Genomic DNA, 23215 nt, shown 5'->3' with positions numbered 1-23215 from the left:
TCCCATTTCGCATTTGAGCCCAGGCAGCCTGGCCCTGCTGGGTGGACAGTCCCATCGCCGAGAAGAAACACATGAATGAACGGCCTCGCTGGGCGCCCACGAGGAGAGAGAGGCCTGGGACACAGCTCCCAGGGCGCGGCGGCGGGGCCCGGCTTCCCGCACCGGGGCGCTGTCGGCCCGTGGTGCGGGGTTCGAGCCGCGGGCGGGGAGTCCAAGCGGGCTCGCGACGGACACCAGGTGTCACCTGGCCGTGGCGTCCGGTGCGGCGTGGGCGTCCGGGGGCGCGGCGTGGAGGAGCGCGCGGGATGGGGCGTGGGCGCGGGGAGCGCCGGGCGGAGCCTTAAAAAGTGGCCGGGCGGGGGGACCAGGCGGGCGATGGCTCCGCGGCGGGGACGCGTCCAGGGACCATGCCGGGCAACGGCAGCGCGCTGCCCAACGCCTCGCAGCCCGGGCCCGGCGGAGACGGCGCGCGGCCGCAGCCCTCGTGGCTGGCGTCCGCGCTGGCCTGCGTGCTCATCTTCACCATCGTGGTGGACGTCCTGGGCAACCTGCTGGTCATCCTGTCGGTGTATCGGAACAAGAAGCTCCGGAACGCAGGTAGGGCCGCGCCGCCTCCCGGGGCCAGCGCCTCTGCGCCGCCAGCCAGCCTCCCCCAAGCACCGGGTTCTTTTTCCCGGGCGCTGCGGACTCGGAGTTCTTCTCCTCGTTAGAGAGGATCTTCCTCCAGCCTGCCCGTTGAAACTGCCTTTTTCTAAGACACGGAGTCGCAGCCCCTAAGAGAAGGGATACTCCGCCAGGGTCGCGTTCTCTTTCCTACGGGGACACTCCCGTCTGGTTGTCCCGTCTGAGTTTGGCTCGATTGAGAAGCATCCAGTCCAGGTTGCAGAAAGCTCCTCAAACAGCCTCTGCAACGACATCATCAACTGCTTGGTCTTACATGTGACTTAGTTTTCCCAACATTGTTAAAATATGGAAACACAGAAGCTGGCAACACGCTGGAGCAGCCGCCGTGGTTTTGTTGTTCAGAGCAGTCTGCAGTTACGAGCCTACAGTGGAAAAAAGGCCCCTAAACATGCTGTGTCCGGCAGGCCCCGGCTCCTCAAAGTAAACAAGTTGACACTTTAAAAACGGAAGTTGTTGTATTAGAGGAGGCAGGTAGCCAGGCGTGAGCAGAAAGAGTACACTTACATATAATATGCAACTACAGATCATTTTGTGCTTGAGTTAAATTTGCTTCTTCCTCCAGCAATGCATTGAACTGGTTTGTTCTGCGGGGAACCTGTGGACAGTTTGTTCTTAGGATACTGGGTGTTCAGACTTCTAAGTGATGATTAGATGCTTGGTTCTCTGAAGAAACTAGTTTTTTATTTGGAGGCACTTTTGGGAGGTGTGGGGAAGGAAACATGCACTTAAATGTCTGCCAAGATCAATATTTTTGTTTTAACTAGGTAGTTAAGAAAAGCTCTAATTTTGTTTAGCTCCTTTTGGGGAGACTCACCCCTGCCTCTCCCCACCCCCTGTAATGCTTTTGCAGTTCGTAATTTGAGAATTAGTTAGGTACCTAGTAACATGAATTGAGTTTGAGTTAGTAAATTGAATAAGCTCACTTCGTAGGTGAGATATAAACTGGAGGAATTCTGCCTTCCAGAAGAGGCTCATTCCTTCCTACCTACAAAAACGGCTTTCCCTGGACCAAACAGGTTGGGAGCACTGGGTTAACTCATCCCAGGGCATCCTTGTGGTGTGTGGTGCCATTCCTAACTCACCTTACAGAGGAGAAACTGGGGCTGCAGGCTATTCACAGGGACTGTAAGTGTGAGCAGGGCTGAATTCCCAGAGCTGGCCTCCAGAGCTCGCCCTGCTTCCTTGCTGTCAACAACTGCAGCACTTGGGATGTTTGAATCCTGCAGAACTTTTCATTTAAAAAGTGTTCACCACCCAGCGTGGTGGCTCATGCCTGTAATCCCAGCACTTTGGGAGGCCAAGGTGGGTGGGTTGCCTGAGGTCAGGAGTTCGAGACCAGCTGGCCAATATGGTGAAACCCTGTCTCTACTAAAAATACAAAAAAATTAGCTGGGTGGTGAACACACGGCTGTAATCCCAACTACATGGGAGGCTGAGGCAGGAGACTCGCTTGAACCTGGGAGATGGAAGTTGCAGTGAGCAGAGATCGTGCCATTGCACTCCAGCCTGGGCAACAAGAGTGAAACTCCATCTCAAAAAAATAAAATAAAAAGTAAAAAGTGTTCTCGCCTGAACAATTTTACTTCTTGTGTTTTCTGAAGAAGAACTTAAGAAAAGCGCTCCTTACACACACTTTGTATTTTATTTGCTAAGACATGCTCTTAAGAGGGCAATCCATAAAATACTACATTCCTGTAGCTTTAAGGGGAGACCTTTAGTGAGCTTTAATCCACCCAACTTTAGAAGTTTCATGTTTTTATAATAGGGATTTTTTGTTTATATGTGCAGTTCAAGCCATTTGAGAATTTCTGGAATAGATGGTGATTTGAAACGGTGATAAGGATAGCTGATTCAGATGTAGGTTTTGGTATGCTTATTAGAAGTTTTGATGATTTTCAGACCTCCCATTTCAGCTAAATGAATTTTATTGGCTTTAAGGATGAAATAATGGGAAGAAGAGAATGGAAGAAATGAGAAGGCGAAAGCATCTAGGCTTTGAACCATCACTTTCCTTTGGGAAGCTGGTATAATTGCGGTGATTTCTGCCACCTTCCTCCCATCAAGGGACTGTGTTGACATTTGATTTCCCAGGGAATAAATTGAAAATAGCTAACAACCTGCATGGCAGGGACACCGGACAGCCACAGCCGAAGTAAGCTGCAACCACTGGCATCTGTGGTGCCAACGGAATATTCGCTCTACTCTTGTCCACACTTTGATGATAGAAGTGATACTCCATATCATATCTTCTGAGTAAATTTGATAGCACAATGGACGATTCCTGCAATGGAACGCTAGAATTAGATCTTTGCTGTGCATCTTCTGATTTCAGAAATCAGCAAAACTAAATACCAAACTTCATTTTCCACATTTGTCGAATTGCAGATAATACCTAACCTTTTAGCCTCATAAGAGTGTTGCAATGACTGTAGTGAAATGGCGCATATGAGAATACTTTGAAAAGGATAAAACAAGTAATACTGTGTTGGCTTGTTTGTTTTCTGGGTACTCCTAACAAAGGTGTGCTCTGTTTGTTGGAAATCATTGCGCCATAGACCTATGATTCATGCACTTTTCTATATGTACATTATACTTAAATAAAACTTATTTTACAAAGTATCAGGCAATAGTACAATACTATCTTGCCTATTCAAAATTCAATTATCTGGCAATCTAACTGAGGTAGAATACAGCCAATAAATGGAAATTAGCAAAAATGACAGGCTCTCACCTACAGCGGATTTGTTCTGACTTAGAGTGCCACAAAACTGTGATGCTAGTGTCTAGTTCCCTGTAGATTATGAGCAGGAAATTAGGAGGAAGATTGACACATTTAAAGAAATAGCACATCATAGCAAGCAGCTTGGGTTGAAATAGACTCATTAAAAGTAGGTCTGAGAAACAGAACAAGCACAACCTTTTGTGCTTACATTGTGAAGATGCAAATAACCCTGCTCACCATTAACTGCTCCTGAAAGCAGCACAGTGCAGGAACATATTTATTATCATCACCTGATTCATCAACGAGAGGTGTCATCATGAGTGGTGTGTTCTACTTAAGAAGACAGGGATATGATATATTTTAGAAAGACACCTGTCAAAAGCAGTTTTATTATTTAATCTGTGTGCACAGTAGGGTAAACTTGTCAGTATATGTTAAAAAAAAAAGTAGTTTCCCAGGATGGCTGGATGGCTGGATGCCTGACACTGTGCTAAGCCTCTCTTGCACTTGTTTCTTTTAGGTCTCTATAGAATGTTATAATTATCCATTCTGCATTACCACTCAGAGAGGATGCATAGAGTATGGAACGAATGTGGACTTTGGGCCTCAGAGATCTGGTTCAAATCTTGGATGTACCATGGCGGTTTTACGATGCCGCTTATCTTACAGGGATACTAGAAGGATAAACTTAGATTCCGCCCATCAGTCCACCTACTTACCCATCCACCCACCTATACATCCACCCACCCATTCATCCATCCACCCACCCATCGTCCATCCATCCATCCATCTATCCATCCATCCATCTACCTACCCACTTACCTATCATTTTGAGGTACAAATAATAGTATTATGATGTTATTACTAGTATGCATCCGGTGACTAGTTCTTTTTAGATTGTTTTTATTTTTTAAATGTTCATTTATTTTTAAGTGTATGTTTTAAAAAAAACAAGTAGACAATGTGAACTGGAAGAGTGAAATCAGTCAGAAATGGAAGGGTTAGAATTGAATTCCCATTTGTAACGTTATGCAAAATACACAAAATCTCCATTGTCTGACTTTTCCCTTTTGTAACAACCATTATCTCTCTGCAACAAGAAGGCCTGAGATGTAAAGACTGATTATTTCGATATTCAGCTGTTCTCTAATTTTAAGTGAATCAGCTCTAGAAGCAACCGTGGCTTCCTTGGGCAAGCATGCTACTATTCAGAAACCTATGACCTCACTTGTACTGTGCAGACTTGGAAAATGATTTCAAGCTAACCCCGCTTCATGCGATCTCCAAGCCGAGAGGTTTCTTATTGGCGCTGCTGTAGTTTCCCTCCTGTAGCTTTCCACAATATTTCCAATTACTGACTCAAAGCAATTTTTTACTCTAGAGACATTTTATTGATTTTTCCCCCTTGTATTCTTAGCTGTTGTTCAGATTTCTATGACTTTCTATCCTGGTTTGTATAGTACATTGTTATGGAACTCTAAGTTTTTACAAATATGTCAAAGTAATTCCCAGAATCCCTTGTAAACCTTATGACAGTAGTTTCAGACTCTCAAATACATGATTGAATTTGAGTCTGATCTTTGGTTCTTCCAGCTATTCATTCGATAAGAAAGTATTTCTGGCAGGAATTTTCAGGTTAAATTAATCGCAGAAAAGAGAGAGCTTACTTTTGCTGGCTTTCAGCATCATTTTTCTCTTGGCAATTTTGGAAGGTAACCGAGGATAAAATAGTCCTAGATTAAACCTCCTGCTATTAGTATTTACTGCCATTTGATGGTTCTGTTTAAGAAATATCTGCATTGAAAAGTATCATGCCTTGGAAGTCACTTTAAATCTCCACACAGTCTTTGGAGCTCATTCTGCCCATTCTTCCTTAGCACCTTTAAAAACTCATCACCAGAATAACTGAAGTGAACGGTAAGATCTTTACAGGGCGGCTTGAGCTTTCCCTTTCTTTCTAAGCATTTGTAAGTTGCCTTGCTGACAGAAATACCCTTTCTTCTAAAAAGGAAATTGACACACTCCTTTAGAGTTTTCTAGTACCGACGAGGCAATTCGTGGATTGCTGTTAAAGAAGCATTTATGCGTGCACAGAACTCTGCACAGTTTCATTGGTGCCATCTCTGCCTCTTCATGAAGCTAATCAGCAGCCTCACTTCTGCCTCGCTCAAATAATCAAGTTGACCAGAAACCTGAGGGCTGTATGTGATATCTCTGTGATTTTTTAGTGCAATTAAATAATGCTGCAGATTAGAAATAAACTGCTGGATTCTCTGGATGAAGTGCTTAAACACTTGTCTTTCTACAGAGCTGTACACTTCCAGCAATCACACTGAAGGAATCAATCTCAGAAGAAAAGACAGGAAATAAAATGCATTTGCATGGTGCTGAATATTATTCAGGTTAATGGAGGTGAATTTGACTTGGTAAGCGAACGGTTTAAAAGCGTGCTCACTTGCTTTGATACTGAGTGGTTTTGGTGCTTATTGAATTGAATATGTATTTGGATAAATACTGCATTCCTACAGTATAAGGGAGAATGTAAATGGTTGGTAAATTTTTGAAGGTTTGTAAAAATTCAAGGTCCTGTGCTAAGCTTGGGTCAAACGCGGCTTCTACTTTCAAAGAGATGACTTTCTATCAAGGCACTTTCGAAATGTGTGTTCTTTTTATTTTCAAACAAAGATAAGACATGAGTACAAAGGTATGAAAATAGGAGCATATTTATATAGCAGAAAACTTTTTCAAGAGAAACGTGAAAGTTGGTTGGTAGATGGTAGCTGGGGCTTAAAGCAATCATGAGAATGTTTTAAAGTTGTTGTCTTAGGAGGAGAGAACAATGTCATAACTGGGAGATGTGAAAACTAGTTCACATGTGAAATAGCAGCAGATTGAGACAGAGTTAGTGAGAGAATTTTGAAGAAACTGATCAGTGATCGAGACACAGCATAACAATTAGAGAAGAACACACTGGCTTCAGGTCTTTTGAAGAAACGCCTGCTGGAGAACGAGCCTGCTAACTTGCATTTATACTTGTTTTCTTACATAGTTATTAAGTGGTGGATTATGAAAATGTGTAATCAGTCATTAGTATTTCCTCTTTGATGATTTTCTGAACACGTTTAGGAATATAGAACTCTTATGATCTTGGAAGGGATAATGTGCCTTCATCCTTCATGCATTAATTCCCTCCTTCTTTATTGAAATACTTGCTGGATGCCTCCTAGGTCCATCTATAGGAGCTTAGGACACGATTTTGTTTCCAGAGAAAATTCTGGTTCACTTGTTTTTATTTTAAGATGTGGTTTAAATTGCAATTTTTACTTTTAAGATGTTTTTGCCAGTTAGTTTTCATTCCATTTTTTCCTTTGATTATTTACTTACCTTTTTAGCTCCTTTAATTGTTCCCTCTGAATTTGGAATACTTTCAACTTTTCTCATTTGTGTATATGTCTGTTTAGGTATCATACAGTCTTTTGCTATGTACTTTTTTTAAAGATTGTTTTACGTATATAATATATATATATCTTTATAGATTGAGCATTCCTTATCTATGGAAGATTAGTGCTATTATAGGTCATATTTGTTGTGACATGTCCCTCTGAAGCACATGGCCTCTGGAACCTATTGCCTGGGGCAAAACCCTGGCTCTGCAATCCCATGTGTGTGACGTAGGGCAAGTGACCTAATTTGCTCAGTTTCCTCACTTGTTAATTTGGGACAATACTAATATCGTAAGAGCTAAATGACTTGCTGTATACTTAAAGTGCATTATGATTTCAATATAACATTCCCAGAAGCAGAATAAATTCCTTTTGTTATTTAGTATTCTTGGTGTGGAGTTCTGATGCGTAAATATATTTTTATTTTTAAGGCAGAATGCAATACTTCACACTCACAGGTCTTAAATACTCTAAGTATATAAAAATGGAGTCAAAGTTTTAACTTTTAAAAAATTACTTTTATGACAATATTATTTTATACTTTTATAGTGTTAACTTGTTTTCCTCTCATTGATTTAACTTTCATATACAAATAGGGTTCTATTATGATTGTGCCATTTTTAGTAAAACTCTCTTTTGGATTTAGCAGTTTGGAGTTATTATTTAGTGCAGTTAACCTGTTTATTTAAGATGGGGTTTTCACCAAGTCCTTCCAGGTTCAGAAGAGTGCCTAAGGAAAAAAAGACTCCTACGCTAAAGAGAGTTCATATCGTTTTTTCAATTGCTTGTTAATGTAGCGGAAGTATTATGATTTTGTTTTTGTTAAAGTTTCATCCTAAATTCTCTAAGAAGAATAAAGGTACAGTATCAGTAATTCATCTTCTGTGTAAGAGTGAAAGGCTGAACCAGTCAGGCTGTACTGTGGATGTTTTACAAGTAACAAATGTCTCACTAAACCACCCTTCTCAGAAGACAGCAACCGGGCATAGAAAATGAGCAGGATTACTTGCAGGATGTTCCACCTTTAACACTGACTGAAATCCAGATGGGAACAAGCAGGAATGTGCACGACTTCTTAAAGACACCTCCGGTGCCCTTGGTCTCTCGTATTGTATATACGGTATATATGCAATACAGTGTACAATGCAAAGTGTACAGTGTACAATACTGTGTATAATATAAAGCAGTGCCAAAGTCTATCGATTTTCTCTACAGCAGCAGTCAACAATCAAGTTAGAGACCAGATGGGAACTGGAGACAGAGTGGGATAGAGAGAGAGAGGGATGAGCCAGGAGGACACGTGGGGTCCAGGAGGCAAGGGAGCCCTGAGGTGCTCAGATGGAACAGGGTGTCCAAGCAACAGCGAGTACCGTGAACCAGGTGTGGGGAGGACGGTGTGTCCCAGGATCAGGGTGTGAGGGGGACAGCATGGCTCATGAACGTGGTGTGAGGATGGCGTGTCCCGTGAACACCGTGTGAGGCGGGCGGCATCTCATGAACGGGGTGTGAGGACGGCGTGTCCCGTGAACACCGTGTGAGGCGGGCGGCGTCTCATGAACGGGGTGTGAGGACGGCGTGTCCCGTGAACACCGTGTGAGGCGGGCGGCGTCTCATGAACGGGGTGTGAGGACGGCGTGTCCCGTGAACACCGTGTGAGGCGGGCGGCGTCTCATGAATGGGGTGTGAGGACGGCGTGTCCGTGAACACCGTGTGAGAATGGGGTGTGAGGACGGCGTGTCCCATGAACCCCGTGTGAGGCGGGTGGCGTCTCATGAACGGGGTGTGAGGACGGTGTGTCCCGTGAACACCGTGTGAGATGGGCGGTGTCTCATGAATGGGTTTGGGGAGGAGAGTGTGTCCTTTGAACAGGGTGTGAGGACGGCGTGTCCCACGAAAAGAGTATCATAGTTTGGAGAGTTTAAGGAGTTAATGGCTAGGAGAAGGGGTCACCAAGAATGTCACTGAATACGGCAGCGCTGTTTAAACCTGGGTATTGCAGGGTGACGAGCTGTCATGTGTGCTGTGGAGAGCTGTGTGTGGAAGGTGGAGGAGAGCAGTGAGGCTGATGGGAGGAGGGACACAGGATGAGAGGAGGCTCATCGGCTATGGAGAGACCCCTGTTCCATTGCAGGGATCAGGGAGGATCTTCCCTAGCCAGGACTGTGTACCAGGGAGGAACCTTCTGTGAAGCAAGACGTGTGGTTTCCATCACAGGGGAATAGAAGCAAGACATGAGTGAGTAATCCTGCAAAGGAAGATGGGCCACACACCCTCAAATCCTCGCCACGGCCCTAAGCAGCTTGATTTATTCCATGTTAAGAGACTGAGGCTGTGGGAAGCTGTGACTTACCTGAGGTCACATTAGCAAGTGGCATGGCCAGGATTTGAATCTGGCTCTTGTTTCTACACTCATGGTGCACACTGCCTCTAGTAATCTGAAAAGACACGTTTCTAGGTATAGTCTCTTTACATTTAAGAATCTAAAACATTGGCTCTGTGCTTCGATGCCTCGAAGTAAAGCCCTTCCCTTTCCCTTGTACTGCCAGAGAATATTCCTTACACACCTGAGCAATAGCTCAGCTTTCTCTTGTCATACAGTTAACATGTATGCACGTGGAATTTTAAAAAACACAAACCAAGTTTGTAAATAGTTCTTTATTACTGGTCTTTATCACTGTGACCAGTAATAAACACTGCGTGAGGTGTTTATTACACTCACACTCAGTTTCTTTTAGTCTTCATGAACAGTAATTCAGGGGGCCTCTAACCTTCCTTTCCACATGGTTAAAGTCCAGTCTGAAATGAAAGGAGTGAATATTGACCTGCTGGGAAAACCAGCATCTTAGTGGATACCAGCAGAAGAGCAAGTAATTTCCGCTTTTCTGAGGGAGCAGTTCAGAGTCCAAGGGTGCATTAGTTCAGTCAGCAAATGATTTCCGAACACCTATTATGTGCTGGGCTCTGCGCTCACCGTGAGAATGTGAAGGTTCATGTCCACAGTGGGGACCTGAGTCTCAGCGGGAGACAGACTGTTGGGCAAATGTGTGTGGTTTCACGCTGCCATGATATTGGAAGCAGATGCACACATAGCAAGGAGGGAAGCATGGAAGAGCAGTGCGGGGAGGCGGCTACAGTCTGTAGCTCTTACTCAGTATTGGAAGAGCAGTGCGGGGAGGCGGCTACAGTCTGTAGCTCTTACTCAGTATTGGAAGAGCAGTGCGGGGAGGCGGCTACAGTCTGTAGCTCTTACTCAGTATTGGAAGAGCAGTGCGGGGAGGCGGCTACAGTCTGTAGCTCTTACTCAGTATTGGAAGAGCAGTGCGGGGAGGCGGCTACAGTCTGTAGCTCTTACTCAGTATTGGAAGAACAGTGCGGGGAGGCAGCTACAGTCTGTACCCAGTATGGTTGGTTTGTGTCTATAAGACACCATAGTAAGTAGCTCCTTTTTTCTATCAAGAAGCCAGTGACCTCTTTAGGAAACCACCCAATCTCATCATAGGGCTGAAGGTCTATTTTAGGTTTGCTAGAAACAGAACCTGAGACAGAGGCTTGGTACTCGTGCTTTGCTGAGGGCGCACTCTCATGGGGGAGCTTGTAAGAAGGAGAGGAGAGCAGACCAGGGCAGGGGAAGGGGTCAGAGAGGGATGGGATCTCAGGGAAAGCCGAGACTTGGCCTCATCCGTAAGTTGGGGCCTCTGGGCATAAATCCAGCAGAGTTGCCATTACTTGAGGCAAAGGGACTGGTCATTTGTACCCAATGTCAGTGGCTCTTTGATCACTGAAGGCAGTCTTGGGGAAGGATGCAGTCCTTGCCAGATGAAGGCACTCAGCACTCACAGACACTTAGGGGAGAAATGCGTCAGCAGCGTCTACGACAACACCTGCGAAAGACAGAGGATGTGCAGAAATTGCCTGGAGCCCAGGCTTGCTGTGGTAATGGGCCCTGCTAACCCACACGCAGAAGGAAATAAAGTCTCTGCAGTTTTAATCATTGCACAGATTTGGAGATTATCAAATGGGGAAAAAGATGACCAGAGCTGTAGAAACATAGAAGTTTTTCAGAAATACACATTTTCTTTGTTAATGAAAACTTCAGACACAGGGTCCAAACTTTGCACAGTGTCAGATAGGTTGATAGATTTCTGTGTAATTCACAGAAAAGCAGTGATGCAGAAGTATTCATTCAAATGCAAATCAGCCTGAGGATTGCAGAGTGTGAGGTTTCTAAAAAAGAGCAAAAATGACTGATAAAAGGTAAGAGTCTGGCCCAGGATAGGAAATTCCTGTATTTTCACTCAGCTAAGAGTTTCACTAGTTAATGATGGCATATCTAGCATAAAAAAAGCATTACACAAATGGCTGCTGCAGGTCGGGCATGATGGCTTATGCCTGTAATCCCAGTACTTTGGGAAGCCAAGGTGGGCAGATCACAAGGTCAAGAGATCGAGACTATCCTGGCCAATATGGTAAAACACCATCTCAACTAAAAATACAAAAATTAGTTGGGCATGGTGGCATGTGCCTGTAGTCCCAGCTACTTGGGAGACTGAGGCAGGAGAATGGTATGAACCCGGTGCAAGGGTAGGGGGCAGTGGAGGTTGCAGTGAGCCAAGGTCACACCACTGCATGCCAGTCTGGTGACAGAGCCAGACACCATCTCAAGAAAAACAAATAAAAATAAAAAAATAGCTGCTGCTCCATTTCCACTTTCCAAGTCTTACACAAAATTTTTTTGTGGATGAGGCAATCCTATAATTATGCAGAAAATGGAATTCTGGGGAGCATAGTTCCGGTTCAGCTAGGTTGACGCAACACTAATTGAACACAGTCCACCCCTTGGCAACTTGGATTCTATCTATAGATCTCTTTTAACCATATTTAACTTCAAAATAAAGGAAATATCAACATTATGCTTCCATCTAACGATGCAACTATCCCTTGTAAAATTGAAAATACATTAACCCTCTTTGTAAAAGAAAGTAGTCTTTTTATCCAACTTTATGTGATCTTTATTATTCTAGTTGAGTCACATTTCCCATTTGATATCCTATCACTTAAATTCTGAGATACAAGGTTCACTACTAACACATCTTATATGAGATGGTAGGGGAATAGCAGAGGGAAAGAGACACAAAGTTATTACTATATTCACAAATTATTCATGGTAAAGCAAGCAGGAAGTATTCATCATTATTTTAGCCCTCATTTCTGCAGTTGGCCAGGTGGCCATAGTGGGTATTTGCAACTACCATGTCCTCCCCGCTCCCTCTGCCCTCTGGCTCTTTGCATGTTGTGGTGGCTGAAGCCTTCATTCCTAACACTCTGCAACACTGGCATTCCTGCATGTATTGGGTTAGTTTCCCATTGGCTTCAATCCCAGGGCACAGGGGTACTGAGACACTCTGGGGAGTTCTGGCATGCCAGACCTATACTTCCTTGCTCTTATTGTTTAATAATAAACCAATTTCCCCTTGATAATCAGGACTAAACACATTAAGCGCAATAATCCCCTTCTTTGTCTATTGATTCACTAGAATGAGGAGCCTCCAGGTGGCACTCTCAACCTCCAGTTTTTTTATTGTCTTTTTTTTTGAGACAAGATCTCACTCTGTTGTCCAAGCGGGAGTGCAGTGGTACCAGCATGGCTCCCTATAGCTTTGAACTCTTGGGCTCAAGTGATCCACTCACTTCAGCCTACCAAAGTGCCAGGATCTGTGCCTAGCCTCAATTTCCAGTTTAATGAAACCAGTGAAACGTCTCCTGGTGGAAGCATTGCTCCCTTGGGAACTAAGACTTTAGACCCACAGAACCTAAGGTTTCAGAGAAAGGAGGCACACATTTTGCTAGGGTATCACCAGGGTAATTGGAGAGGATGAGCGGCCATTTTCACCCTTGATTTTCTGATTCATGAATCCTGGCCATGGGATGAACAACACTCTATGTTAATCACTGACTTACAGCAGGTGCCACATGATAGGGGTCTGTACCCTAGGCTCACCCACCTGGTGTTGAAACTGAACCTTCAAAAGCCATTCCACCAATCTGTCAGGTCAGCTGTTTGGAGATGGGAGACCTGGCAGGGCAGTGAATTCCCAGGACATGGCCCCACTGCTATACTTCATTGCTGTCAGAGGAATTCCTTAGTCAAAAGCAATGCCATGAGGAATACCATCAGAGTGGATAAGGCATCCTTTAAGTCTGTGGATGTCAGGTTGCTAGAAGATTTAAGGGCCTGAAAAGGTAGGAAAGGCAAATCCATACTCAAGAGTATGTCTCTGTTCCAGCCAGAGCAAACCACTGCTCCCTTTGATGATGGAAGTTGTATGTAATCCGCCTACCAGCAGCATCTGGCTGATTTTCCCAGGGAATGGTGCTCCGTTGGTGTTCTCTCCACTCTTGGCAGGCTGGACATCCAGCAGTGCAGCAGTGGCTGCATCCAGATCAGTTTTCATGAGGAGTGATCTGTTGCTGAGCTCATGAATAACTTCTATCCTTGCTGCCATGACAACTTTGTGAGTCCATTGGTCAAGGACTGGTGGCCAAAGACAGATTAACTGATATACACAGGTTCCACCATCAAGACACAAATATCTTCACACTGAGTATCCATTCTGAGAGGTCTGTGTGCCTATGTCTTCTCCAGAGCCCCGTAACTGGTTTTCTAATTATGTTTCTTCCAAATCCTTGCCCATCTAGCTCAGTGGTCCCTAACCTTTTTGGGACCAGCGATTGGTTTCACGGAACACAATTTTTCCACAGGACAGGGTGGGGGAATGATTTTGGGATGAAACTGTCCCACCTCAAATCATCAGGCATTAGTTAGATTCTTATAAGGAGTGTGCAACCTCGATCCCTCACATGGAGTTCACGACAGGGTTCGCGCTCCTATGAGAATGTAATACCGCCACTGAGCTGACAGGAGGGGAGCTTCGGTGGTAATGCTTGCTCACGTGCCACTCACCTCCTGCTGTGCAGCCTGGTCCCTACCAGGTCATGGACCCGGTCTGTGGCTAATGGTCAGTTAGATCAGGCATCTCCAACCTGATCGAGCTGACCATTAACCACTGCCCATGAATCTAGCTGACCATTAGCCATTGTCCCCATCAGGTCGGGGACCCCTGATCTAGCTGATCATTAGCCACTGCCCATTAATCAGTGCAGATCTGAACCTGTGGCCCTCTCTCCTTCCAGGACAAATGAACAACCAGTTTGAAGTTCTTTTTGAAGCATTGCTCCAAGTTCTGTTTCCTGGGAGGGTCTTCTTCCATCCTTGTTTTTCAGGGCCATACTGGATTGGGTCTGTAGTGCTGCAACCATCCAGTTTCAGGTAGTGTCCATAGGTCATGAAAAGCCATATGGAAACCAAGTAAGAAGGGTTTTTTTCTTATTACATGCAGTGGTCCCTCCATATCCATAGGTTCCACTTTCAGGGATTCAACCAATCATGACTTGAAAATACAATCTTTGAGGGATGTGGAACTCAAAGATATAGAGGGCCAACTTCACGTATTCACAGGTTCTGCAGGGCCAACTGTGGGACATGAGCATTGATATGGTTTGGCTGTGTCCCCAGCCAAATCTCATTTCAAATTCCCATGTGTTGTCAGGGACCCGGCGGGAGGTAACTGAATCACAGGGGCAGGTCTTTCCCACGCTGTTCTGGAGATAGTGAAGGAGTCTCACAAGATCTGGTGGTTCTATAAGGGGGAGTTTCCCTGCACAAGCTCTCTCTTTGCCTGCTGCCATCCATGTAAGATGTGACTTGCTCCTCCTCGCCTTCCACCATGATTGTGAGGCTTCCCCAGCCACGTGGAACTGTAAGTCCATTAAGCCTCTTTCTTTTGTAATTGCCTAGTCTGAAGTATGTCTTTATCAGCAGCATGAGAATGGACTAATACAGGCATCCATGAATTTGGGTGTCTATGGAGATCCTGGAGCCAGTCCCTGCTGATACAAAGGGACAACCATAGAAACAATTCAAGCACCATTGGTGTCTTAGCCTGTTCCTGCTGCTATAACAATATAGACTGGGAAGTTGTAAATAACTGAAAAGTGATTTTCACAGTTCTGGAGGCTGGGAAGCCCAAGATCAAGGTACTGGCAGATTTGGAGTCTGGTGAGGTTTGCTCTCTGCTTCCAGGATGGTGCCTTCTTGCTGTGTCTTCTGGAGCAGATGAATGCTGAGTCCTCACATGATGGAGGGATGAACAACTCCCTGGCACCTCTTTTATAAAGGCACTAATCTCATCTGTAAGGGCGCCACCCTCATGACTTAATCACTTCCTAAAGGCCCCACCTCTCAATACCATCACATTGGCGATTAAGTGTCAACACATAAATTTTGGGGGAGACACATTTAGACCATAGCCATTGGATCAGATGGATCAGGTGGCTGAGCAGCCTTCAGGGCCTTGTTCTGGGCTCCAGTCAACACTGACAGCTTTTTGGGTCACTCAGGATATGGGTTTGTTTAGTACGTCCAACCCATTGTATGGTTGGTATATTTTGTTTTTCAATGTTGTGGTTGGAGGGTAATGCTATGACATTGTTTTCACCTTGGAAGGTGAGTACAGGTGTTTTTTTGTTGTTGTTTTTTTTTTAATAGAGTCTTGCTCTGTTGCCAGGCTGGAGTGCAGTGGCATGATCTCAGCTCACTGCAACCTCCACCTCCTGGGTTCAAGCAATTCTCCTGCCTCAGCCTCCCTAGTAGCTGGGACTACAGGTGCCCACCACCATGCTCAGCTAATTTTTGTATTTTTAGTAGAGATGGGGTTTCACCATGTTGGCCAGGATGGTCTGGATCTCTTGACCTCGTGATCCCCTGCCTCGGCCTCCCAAAGTGCTGGGATTACAGGCGTGAGCCACCGTGCCCAGCCCAGGTGGTCTTTTAAGGAATTCTTTTGCCCCTGCAGGCCATGACTACCAGTGTCCCTTAACTACTGGAAATAGGGTTTCTAATACTTTAAATCTAGTCCTGTTACAGAATCAACTGCAGGTAACCCAAAACCAATACAGAGAAACTCTCCTGAAGGTTCTCCTTGGTCCACTTCCAGAACCAAATTCTGTATCAGTCTGGGTTCAATCAATCCAAGAAGCAAAACTGCTAGAGCAGTTGTGTGAGCTGATGGAATCATGTATTTGAGGCTTTCGCTTCTGTGTCTGGCGCTGCTGTTTAAAGTTCACGGAGTTGAGAAGGAAAGATGGATGTTAGGAGGGGACGCAGGGGAAGCTAGAACCTGGGAGGAAGGACTGGAGCTCTGGAGGATGGTCGAAACTCACCTTATGAATTGGTCTCTCACTTCCTCCAAGCCATGAGGAGGTGAGCAGGAGCTGGAGAAGCTGTGGGCACACTGCTGCCGCCCACCCTCTGCAGGGCAGCAGGTAAGACTCAGAGCGCGGAGCTTGCAGTGGCGTCTGGCCCTTGACACAGATGTTCTGAGCACAGACAGCAAGCTGCTGCTGCACTTCTGCCTTCAAAATCTCACGCAATTGCCTCTTGTGGGGAACACTAACCCGGAGCGGTGCAAGAAAAAGTCTTTTCAGTTTCACGAAGTTGACACAATATAAACCCACTGCCCATTGATTAACCCTCGGCCAGGTACTGTTCAAGGCGGAGGGAGAAGATGTCAAAGCAGGCAGTGTCCTCACCCAGGTGACAGCTGGGGCTGTGGGAGATGGGGTGAAGTAGAGACATAATTTCGATAAACAGAAAAGCAACGCCGTGTTGCTGTGTCATTCCCAGAAGGGACTCACCGGACTAGTTCTGAGGAAGGCACTCCCGGCAAGCTGACATTTTATTGTCTGTTACCTTATTTTATTCATATCTATGCCATATTTCACTTCCAATTTAAAGTTTTATTCCTGGGAACAAATATTGACTGTGCATTTTATAGCTGGTGCCTTTAATCACCGTGAGGCTGATTGCTGTCCGTCTTGTTGCCAGCATACTGACTTCTAGGTGTTTTCCTCCCCCATCTTCTCTTTAGAAGGTTCTAGTTCTAATATGCTTCTTTAGAATTGTGCCTGGAGAGGCTGTAAGCCAGGATGTAGCCACAGGGCCCAGTTTCTGAGTCTCATATCTGTAGGAGCACAGGAGCTTTCTCAGGGAAATAACATTGAACAACACCAATTCATAGCATTACTATAATCCTGACTCTTTCACTAAGCAATCATACGACTTCATCCAATTTAACTCTATATTTTCTCATCTTTAAAAAGTAGGAATTATCCAGGGAGATCATTAACACATCTCTCAATTTTAACATCCTATTATTCTATGATTCTGCCACAGTAAGGATTGGAACTATATTCAACAGAGAAGAAATTGTTGCCCATGAACAGACATTATTGGACATTTCAGAATGCATTATTAAGCTTGTGGCATACAGTCCTGGATAGCTGTAGAAATGGGTAGATTGTCCCTATGTCTGGAGTCACACAGATTTCAGAATGGAAGAGATGAACTTATAATGTGTATAATTATAATTAGATGATTTAATTACTCTCATCTGGTGAACTTCATAAAAGTAAAAAGGAAATTCCCTTTTTCCTTCTCCCCCAGACACCACACACCCCCCATGCACACATGAACGCCTGTGCTAAAGCTTCATGTGAGCTACCTGATAGCCACACCTATACGGAGTCTGTGGCTTAATTTTCACCAAGCATTTGTAAAATGGGATGAATTTGAAGAATTAAACTAATGATCTAATTAATGTAATTACTTGAATTATAATGCAATGTAATTACTATAAAATAAATGAAGCAGGGTATTCGACATGAAAGAAATTTACGACATCATTTGTGATTTCATTTTTAAGGTCTTTTAAAAATAAATCCAATATTAGGCCAGTTTGTCATCATGACACTCTGGGTAAAAATGTGCTGTTATAATGATAATTTAATTTGGAACAGAATTTCACATAGTATAGATACTTTTAAAGCATTAAACATTTTGAGCTAATAATTTATTAAAATATGCCTCTTAGGGATTTAGGTGTTTCAACACTAATTGAAAGTAATTTGTGGGAGAAATAAACTTGCCTTTGTAACTTTAATTTGGATGACTACAACCAATTTTTAAAGAATTTGCTTTTATGACAATGTATCTGAAATTCCTAAATAAATGGCACAAATTTTACCTTTCTTTCATCATGACTGCTATGAGCTGTTTCATTTCAAATGTTGGGAAGTGACAGTTTAATTAACTCATCAAGGGTATGAGCAAAAGTCACTGTATTTATTGGGTGTGGTCTAGGACGCAAATATGAGGAAATGTACGCAAATATGAGGAAATGTATGCAGATATGAGGAAATGTACTCATATTTGCAAATATGAGGAAATGTACGCAAGTATGAGGAAATGTACTCACGAGGACCACCGTCTTGAGTCAGGCAGGGAAGCCTGGCTTACAGGTCAATAGAATAGAAGGCGAAATCTTCTGTCCCTCCACCTGGGGCTCCCTCCGTCCCTGTCTAGCGCACCCCTTTCCTCACTGCTTCTGGTTCAGTGCGTGCTCTGGTGCTGTTGCTTACTCTAGTGTAATTTTCCTTTCTTTTTTTTAATTTGAGACAGAGTTTTGCTCTTGTTGCCCAGGCTGGCACAATGGTGCAGTCTCTGCTCATTGTAACCTCCGCCTCCCGAGTTCAAGCAATTCCCCTGGCTCAGCCTCCCAAGTAGCTGGGATTACAGGCACCTGTCACCATGCCCAGCTAATTTTTGTATTTTTAGTAGAGACGGGGTTTCACCATGTTGGCCAGGCTGGTCCTGAACTCCTAATTTTTGATCCACCCACCTTGGCCCCGCAAAGTGCTGGGATTACAGGTGTGAGCCACCACTCCTGGCCACTCTAGTGTAATTTTTTTGGCTTTTCCTGTCTCTCAATTCCTGTTTCCCCAGCACCAAATATATGCATTTAATATGTAAACGGAATTGAATGTATTATAATTTAATCTGAGTAAAAAGCAGTACAAAGTGGTTTAAGATCCTTCAAAGGAGGAAGCTCTCACCTCTAGGTGGGCAACGAGCAAAGGCTTCGGCATTTCTATTTGAGATAGACTTGGGAGAATGGGTAACATTTAGAAAGTTGCTGCGAGGCGCCATTCGAGGCAGAAGGAAGAGTAAGAAACAAAGGCAGAAGAGCCGCAAAAGGAAGAACCCATATTTGCAGAACATCTCATAAAATTTGACTGACGTAGCTGTGAGCAATGACTCGCACCTGCCATCCCAGCTACAGGGACCATTGAAAATAATATGCTACGAATAGATAAGGCTCAAGGACAGTATCTCTAGCTAGTTGCACTTTCAATGAACTCCAGTAGTCAAGGACAGTATCCCTAGTTGAACTTTTAATGAACTCTAGTAGGTGCCAAGAAGGCAGACAAAATAAGAAAGAACTTAGAGACAAGGAACTAAGCAGGAGGTTATATCTGGGTGCAGAAAGTTTGTTTTGCATTGTGTTATTTTTGCTGACGTGGATTTATGGAGTATAAATAAAGTGAGGCGGAGGCTCTAGGTGCGGCCGCCATGTTCTCTGTTTGTCTTTGTCTCTTGTGTCTGCTCCTTCTCCACCACCCCCGGCACGGTCCCCGATACCAGCACTTTGGGAGGCCGAGGTGTGTGGGTGGCTGGAGCCCAGGAATTTGAGACCAGCCTGGACAAAATGGCAAAACCCAATCTCTACAAAAATACAAAAACCAGCTGGGTGTGGTGGTGTGCACTTGTGGTCCCCACTATTTGGGAGGCTGAGGTGGGAGGATGAGCCCTGGAGGTAGAGGTTATGGTGAGCCAAGATCAGATCATTGCACTCCAGACTGGGTGACAGAACAAGACTCGGTCTCAAAATAAATAAATAAATAATAAATAAAAATTAAAAAGTGACCAGAGTTTTTTTTTTTTTCTATAATTAAATATGTGTTGCTATGTTAATTGAGAAAATTAATAGTTAGACTATTTAGGGTTTAAGTTTTGTAACACAGTTCTTTATAAAATCTAGGAGAATTTCTGCATTTTCCTTTGGTTCAAGGTGAGGGAGTCGTAGAATAAGAACATTTCTCTGGTATAAGACACGGTGCATGGCACTCGCCACAGATAGTCTCATGTCATGCTCACCGCAGCCCCAAGAGGAAGATGCTCATTATCCCATCATCTAGGGGAGGAGGCAGAAGCTTGGGGAGGTCAAGTAAATTGCCCCGGTTGGACAGTTGGTAAGGAGTGAAGCCGTGTTCTCATCCAGACGGCTGATGACAGAGCCCTCTTGATTGTAACTCCTGCACTGTGGGATCAGTGAGAACAAAAGCTAGAGGACCCTTGGGAGCTGCTGAAGGACTACAGAGGGAATGAAGACTTGAACTTAAGGAAGTTGTGGCTGGCTTGAGAAATAACATCATATGAGATAGCTCAGGTGATGTAGAAGGCTCTAGAACAACAGATGGGATGCAAGTATTCTGATCTCAGGACTTTTTAAGAGATGAGAAACGGAAGGGTTTGAAAGACAGCAGTTTGGAACAGGGAACAGGGAACAGGCCCTGTTCTGGGGAGGCGGGAAAGTGTGAACAGTGGATTTGATATGTCAGGAGCGGCAGTGGGCTGGCTTCCTATGAAATGGCCTCCAGTTCATTTGCAGTGTGGCAGCAGCTGTGACGTCAGGTCATCAGAGCTGCAGGCTGAAGCAGCTCCTTCTTTAGCAATTGTAACAGAAAACCCAGTGTGAACTGGTATTCACTGTATTTTCTAAACGTTTCTCTTTCAGGAAACATCTTTGTGGTGAGCTTAGCGGTGGCAGACCTGGTGGTGGCTGTTTATCCGTACCCGTTGGTGCTGACGTCGATCTTTAACAATGGGTGGAACCTGGGGTATCTGCACTGCCAAATCAGTGGGTTCCTGATGGGCCTGAGCGTCATCGGCTCCATATTCAACATCACCGGCATTGCCATCAACCGCTACTGCTACATCTGCCACAGTCTCAAGTACGACAAACTGTACAGCAGCAAGAACTCCTTCTGCTATGTGCTCCTCATATGGCTCCTGACGCTGGTGGCTGTCCTGCCCAACCTCCGTGCCGGGACTCTCCAGTACGACCCGAGGATCTACTCGTGCACCTTCGCACAGTCCGTCAGCTCTGCCTACACCATCGCCGTGGTGGTTTTCCACTTCCTCCTCCCCATGATCATAGTCATCTTCTGTTACCTGAGAATATGGATCCTGGTTCTCCAGGTCAGACAGAGGGTGAAACCTGACCGCAAACCCAGGCTGAAACCACAGGACTTCAGGAATTTTGTCACCATGTTTGTGGTTTTTGTCCTTTTTGCCATTTGCTGGGCTCCTCTGAACTTCATTGGCCTGGCCGTGGCCTCTGACCCCGCCAGCATGGTGCCTAGGATCCCAGAGTGGCTGTTTGTGGCAAGTTACTACATGGCATATTTCAACAGCTGCCTCAATGCCATTATATACGGGCTACTGAACCAAAATTTCAGGAAGGAATACAGAAGAATTATAGTCTCGCTCTGTACAGCCAGGATGTTCTTTGTGGATAGCTCTAACGACATGGCTGATAGGGTTAAATGCAAACCGTCTCCACTGACGACCAAAAATAATCTAGTAAAGGTGGACTCCGTTTGAAACAGCACCGCATTCCCCGCGAGATGCACATGCTACTCAAGGCCTCGCTCGTTTCCGTGTTGCTTTCCTGTTGACAGATGTCTAGAAAAGCTGGATGGTGGAGGAAACTTCCAACTTTACCTGGTTGCTGCCATAGTTTCTGAATTAATGTACTGTCAGCTTTGTAAACACCTCCAATTCTACTAGTCAAGAGAAGTACAGAATGTATAGAGAGTTACATGTTAACTGAGGAATGTGGTTCTGGGCTGGGGTGAGAGTAAGCTGCTGACTGCATTCAGGTGAAGGAGTGTGCAAACTTTTATTGTAAATGAGTGCCACAAAAGGGGTAATTGCATTCTTCTTCACTTTTTGAAGATTTCTAGCAGAAAAATGAATAGAGAATTTTATTTATAAATGAGCAAATGGAACAATTTTTTTTTTTTTTTGCAAATGGAACAAACAACAAAAGTGGGATGAGTGCCTCTTATTACAGAGGGAAAGGCTGAACATGAATCAGTTAACGGCTCATCAACAATCACAACCACAACCAACACCACAGGCCTTTCAGTTGGCAGAGTTAGCATTGGGTAGCTATACTCATGGTCATACATGTTTGCTGCTCTATACTACAAGTTGTGCATTCAACCAGATAAAGAACTAAATTATAGGCTGGGCACAGTTCCTCACACCTGTAATCCCAGGCCTTTGGGAGACTGAGACGGGCAGATCAGCTGAGCTCAGGAGTTCGAGACCACCCTGGGCAACATGATGAAATCCCATCTCTAATAAAATACAAAAAATCAGCCGGGCGTGGTGGTGTACGCCTGTAATCCCAGCTACTCAGGAGACTGAGGCAGGAGAATCCCTTGAGTCCTGGACGCAGAGGTTGTGGTGAGCCGAGATTGTACCAGTGCACCCCAACTTGGGCTACAGAATGAGACTCTGCCTCAAAAAAAATTAAAAAAGAACTAAATTATATTATAGAGCTCTTATTCACATGTCAATTACCCTGGGACTTTAAAGTGGTAGCTATGTATAAAATTTTATTTAACTTTATTAGACATTTGGCTTATTATTATTGTGTCACTGAGCAGCTGTTTTGAATTGATCTCTGTTAATTCATTAATTTGTCAAATGAGCTCAGTTAAAAATGACAAATGAGCTCAGTTAAAAATGACAAAGGATCAAGTTGCTGTAGACTTTTTGATATGGTGCTGAATGTGTTCTAGATTGACGCTTTAGTTGTGCAAGTAAACAACTGAAACCAGATAGCTTTTCTTTTATAGATACTGCAAAACAATGTTCTTCAATAATTCATTTTAGAATTTCACTGCCCTAATAGTACTGAAAGTCTGAGCAAAGACTGAAACTATGGTTTCATAAACTTTGGCAGAAGTTTACCCCAAATGGTTATTTGAGACTACTGTGAGGTATGTTATATCAAGTGTTTTGCTACAGATTATAACCATGTTTTCTTGTATTTTAAAATCTGTAGCAAAGCTGTCACATACTAGAATAAATTGCTGATTTCCAACTATATACGTAAGACAAAAAGTTATCTGGATATATTTGCTAATGATTCTCTTCATTAAGCATATTTAGAAAACATCAAATTATGTTTGTCATCGTTGGGGTGTGTGTGTGTGTGTGTGTGTGTGTGTGTGTGTGTGTAAGTTGTCTCCAAAACTTTACCCAAGTCATTTACGTGTAAAAGTTCTGAGTTCTTATCAAAATCAAATTTAAATAGTAAAGATAATATTTAGGCCA

The 23215-nt window shown here is 44.2% G+C and overlaps 1 protein-coding gene across 1 annotated transcript; it reads left to right on the top strand.

Annotated features, from left to right (window-relative positions):
- Window positions 1-205: 205 nt before the first annotated feature.
- Window positions 206-22177, top strand: MTNR1A (melatonin receptor 1A). The gene is made up of 2 exons (XM_033215933.1): window positions 206-597; window positions 20601-22177. The coding sequence occupies exons 1-2, from the start codon at window positions 408-410 to the stop codon at window positions 21467-21469; spliced, it is 1059 nt and encodes a 352-aa protein (XP_033071824.1). The 5' UTR covers window positions 206-407; the 3' UTR covers window positions 21470-22177.
- Window positions 22178-23215: the final 1038 nt, after the last annotated feature.

Source organism: Trachypithecus francoisi, unplaced genomic scaffold, assembly GCF_009764315.1.
Source record: "Trachypithecus francoisi isolate TF-2019V2 unplaced genomic scaffold, Tfra_2.0 Lachesis_group1, whole genome shotgun sequence".
In the NCBI taxonomy this organism is placed as follows: domain Eukaryota; kingdom Metazoa; phylum Chordata; class Mammalia; order Primates; family Cercopithecidae; genus Trachypithecus; species Trachypithecus francoisi.
Note: the sequence above shows the minus strand (reverse complement) of the source record. Positions and strands in the feature narration are given on the sequence as shown.

Bases quoted from the DNA above. Each gene is read 5' to 3' on its own strand.
- MTNR1A (XM_033215933.1), top strand. From the start codon at position 408: ATGCCGGGCAACGGCAGCGCGCTGCCCAACGCCTCGCAGCCCGGGCCC. The intron at 598-20,600 runs GTAGGGCCGCGC...TTTCTCTTTCAG, and splicing joins CAAGAAGCTCCGGAACGCAG to GAAACATCTTTGTGGTGAGC.